At 37.7% G+C, this 4,067-nt stretch overlaps 1 protein-coding gene across 2 annotated transcripts in view; it reads left to right on the top strand.

The window, feature by feature from the left end:
- The window catches only part of LOC116820671 (interleukin-5 receptor subunit alpha-like), a 32,279-nt gene that overhangs the window by 13,793 nt on the left and 14,419 nt on the right, over positions 1-4,067 (top strand). For both annotated transcript variants that reach the window (XM_032773310.2, XM_032773312.2), the window contains exons 5-7: positions 631-739; positions 821-1,008; positions 2,344-2,480. In XM_032773310.2, coding sequence (XP_032629201.1) covers positions 631-739; positions 821-1,008; positions 2,344-2,480 — 434 coding nt within the window. The remainder of the gene's footprint in view (positions 1-630; positions 740-820; positions 1,009-2,343; positions 2,481-4,067) is intronic.

Genomic DNA, 4,067 nt, shown 5'->3' on the forward strand with positions numbered 1-4,067 from the left:
GAGTTCAGATTGCTTCCCAGAGAGGTCACAATGGTGCACTGTGGGATACCACCCGGAGGCCAATATCGTAGATTTGCGGCCACACTAACCCTAATCCGACATGGCAATACCAATTTCAGCGCTACTCCTCTCTTCGAGGAGCAGTACAGAAATTGGTTTAAATTGGTTTATATCAATATAAAGGGCCTCGTTGTGTGGACGGGTGCAGGGTTAAATCGGTTTAACGCTGCTAAATTCGGTTTAAACGCATAGTGTAGACCAGGTCTCTGACACAGAAGCACCCCACAATCCTCTTGGACTTCCCTAGCAACTGAATGGATTATGGAAGTCCCATAGCACATGGTTCCTGGGGAATCCCAGGAGGGCTCCTTAAGCTACTGGAATAGGAATTATTGAGTGTTTCTGCAAATGTCTCAAAAGGGACTTCTGGCAATAGGAATAGAAATGTTCCCAATGCCCTATGAGGCAAAGGCAGGCATATCCTTTAACTCAATTCTAGAAACTTGGATCCCTCTCTCCCTCTCTGTCTCTCTCCTGGATTTGTACTGGCACCAATCACTTCAAGAATTAATGTAAAACAAGCAACATGCTAATATCCTTCTCTTTTCTTTCTTTATTTTTTGGTTGCAGTATATATCCAAAATTTCTCATGCGTCATATATAACATTTCCTATTTAAATTGTACCTGGGACATTAAAACAGAAGCTCCTGAGGATGCTCAGTATTTTCTTTCCTACAGGTAAGGATCCTGTTAAAACAAGCACAAAATATTATTAAAAAATCATCCGAGTTTTACATTACTTCTATTTGCTTCCTACAGGCACAGTAGAGAAGAGTTTCAATGCCAACTATATTTAACAAATGCAAAGAACAAAAACATTGGATGTCACATGAAAGAAGTATATTTTAATCACGCTAATAAAATCAGATTTAATATAACTGTAAAGGAACTAAGCAACAGTTCAGAAAACCATTCCTATTACAAAAAATTTACACCTCAAAGACTAGGTAGGTGTTTTCATTATTGCCTAGCATTGTGAAATGTTCAATTGCTTGTGATTTCCTACAGGGGAGAGAGGGGAAAAAGCATGACTCACTACATTCAAAGGAGTATATTCTGCTTTTATAATGCATTGACATTTGTAGGAGTTTGACATAAAGATCAAAAATCAAAGAATCTCTTATATAAATCACTTTTTAATTAAGGCTGTTCGAAAAATGGTAATGATTGTTTTGTGAAAAAAAATGCAGATGTTTCAAAATCATTTCTGTCCTGCACAATTTGAAAAGTAATGATTTTTAGTTTAGAACACTTTATGAACATTTTCATAGAACATTTTTGTTTTTGAAGTTTTCATTTCTCCTAATTTCTTCCCCTATCGCTGTGTTCCCCCTATTTTAATCCTCTTTATTTCTTTTATCCCCTTTTGCAACCACAAAAGGGAAAATAAAAACAAAAACTAAAAACCAAATCCATAAAATTTTCATGTTGGGGTTTAAATAAAAAAGGAAGATTTTAAACTACACTTATTGGCAATATTCATTTTTTAAAAATGAATTTTCATTGAAACCTTTTGATGGAAAATGTTTTAGTTGAAGAGTTTCAGTGAGTGCTATTTGTAACTCTGTTGATAATTATGGCTGATCCAATAAGTTTTTTATTAATTTACTTCAATGGATTAAACCTGGAGAAGAGGAGGGAAAGCTTCTCATAAAAGGTCTGGGTAGTTTCCTGGTTGGTTCTAGTTCACATCTCAGTTACAATAAATACGTAGCCACTTTTTATATTATGAACCTAAAGGGTTGTATTCAAACCTCAGTTACACTGCCATAAATCTGGAATAACTCTAGATGATCTTATGGTCCCTCTAGAGGCCTTAAACTCTAAGAATTTATGAACTCAACTGATAACTGAGCAACAGAATTATTGGTACAGGCACTCCAGATTGACACCACTATAATTTATTTCAGAAGATGGCCCACCATGTTTATTCTCATCTACACTGACCCAGATTCTGAATTCATTTACACAGATTTACATCACTGGGATTTACTGGCTTCACCTCAGATTTACACTGTAACTGAGATCATTATGTGGACCTTTGAACTTATTTCTGGTGTGAATTCTTTGTTCAGAGCCTAGGAAAACTTGTGCAGCAACACATTTTAGTTTAGCTTTAAGCTACATTAGACTACTGTGATTACCTAACCAAAAGGTGAACAGCGTACTTTACTTTGACTGAAACTGCCAAACAGAAGCTGCAGTCTGCCAGTATACTGCATTCCATTCACATGCCTGCTTGCTGAAAGAACATGAAATATTCTGTTTTTGTTTATTCTCAGAGAAACTGAACCCTCCAATCAATGTGTCTATATCACTTGAAAGCAGAAGGATTAAAATTAACTGGAAACCACCACCTACTATTGGTTCAGCAAAAAAAAAATGCTTTACATATCAAGTGAAAATTACAGATCTAGAGGTAATATATGGTAATCTTTCTTAACCAATATAACCTCAGCTCTATGCCAACTTATTCCCTGCTCAGGTTAATCAGAATCAAGTCTTGGCTGAACTTCTGAGAAATCCCAAGCCCTGCAGCAAATGACCTAGCATTTACCATTCTTTCTTCTCAGTGGAGCTGGTCAAAAAGTGAAAACCTATTTTCATGAAGATGTAAAAAGTTTTCTTCATTTTGAAAGGAACCAGATTTTCATTTGTTTTGTTTACTGAAAGCACTATAAAATGATTACTGATATTTTTCATTTACTAAGCAGCAGATTTTTTGGTAAAAGAAAAATCTTGTTAACCATCTCAATATTTTCAGTTTTAAAAATATAGGCATTCATTATTTGTGAAAAATGAAAAAAAAAATCAACACTGACAAATTTCCATGAGAAATGTTGATTGAAAAGACCAGTTCAACTCTGAATTTTTGTGCAGTTCTACTTCTGAGTCATTGCTGATAAAATCATCTTTAGCAAATACTGGGGTGTTAGAGAGGCTGTCTTTGAGATGAAGTATTAAAATGAAGACTCTCTTGTCATTTAAGAGCTTGTTATATGTTTTGCAAGAGGATGGGTATGTCCTGGTCAAATTAAAGATTTGCTATTTTACTATACTCCTTTCCTAAATTTCTTCTACAGTTTCGGTATCTCTGAAACTGGTGAATAGAAGTAACTGATCTCCATAGGCCTTGGCATAGGCATTTTGAGTGCTTGAGTGTATGGGGGTGTTATATGCATGCAAATGTTGTCATCATTGCAATATTTAGTTGAAATTGTGAAAGAGTACATATCCTAAGCTCTAGGCCTTATGCATATCTTCCCTTAAGAATGCTTGCTAAATGTGTTTTTTGTAGTTCTTGCTACAGTTTTAAATTCATATATATATAGATAAGCAGGGGCGGCTCTAGGCACCAGCAAATCAAGCAGCTGCTTGGGGCTGCCCATTTTCAGGGGCAGTAGCCAGCAGGGATCCAGCCTGGAAGCTGAGAACCAACAGGGGGCCCTGCGAGCTGTAGTTTCTTTGTTAGCTCCCTGCCTATAGAGCCAGCCCTGGATCAGGGAAAGAACTACATTTTCCAGCATTCCCTTGGCTGCTATCAACAGGAAAGGGAGGGGGAGGGAGTATGGTAGCTGAAACTTTAAGCTGCAGCTTGCTCTGAATGGAGAGGTCACCACTAGAGTGGGATGGCACTGTGAATGGGGAACAAGTGTGCCCAAAGAGTAGAAGGCTTTGGCCCAGATAGCCCTTTCAGAAGACATCCCCAGACTGGATTAGGGATACTGGTGTGACTTCACCTTGCAGCCCCCAAAGAAGGAATTGGGTGGACTAAATTGACAGTGCCGCTCGCTATCTGAAGCCTAGCAAGGGAGGTATGTGGATCCCACTACAATTTGAAATGAAAAGTAAGGGAGGGGAGGCTCTACTGGACCTGGGCAGCTTTAGATACAGTACCAGGCACATAGGAGGATTTCCACTTCTGAGCCATGGAAGCAGAAATTGACTTTTCCTTTCCAGATTTAGCTAATATTCAGAAAGGGAATTTAGAACCTGCCTTCCAGAT

The sequence above is a fragment of the Chelonoidis abingdonii genome, chromosome 1 (assembly GCF_003597395.2).
Source record: "Chelonoidis abingdonii isolate Lonesome George chromosome 1, CheloAbing_2.0, whole genome shotgun sequence".
In the NCBI taxonomy this organism is placed as follows: Eukaryota; Metazoa; Chordata; order Testudines; family Testudinidae; genus Chelonoidis; species Chelonoidis abingdonii.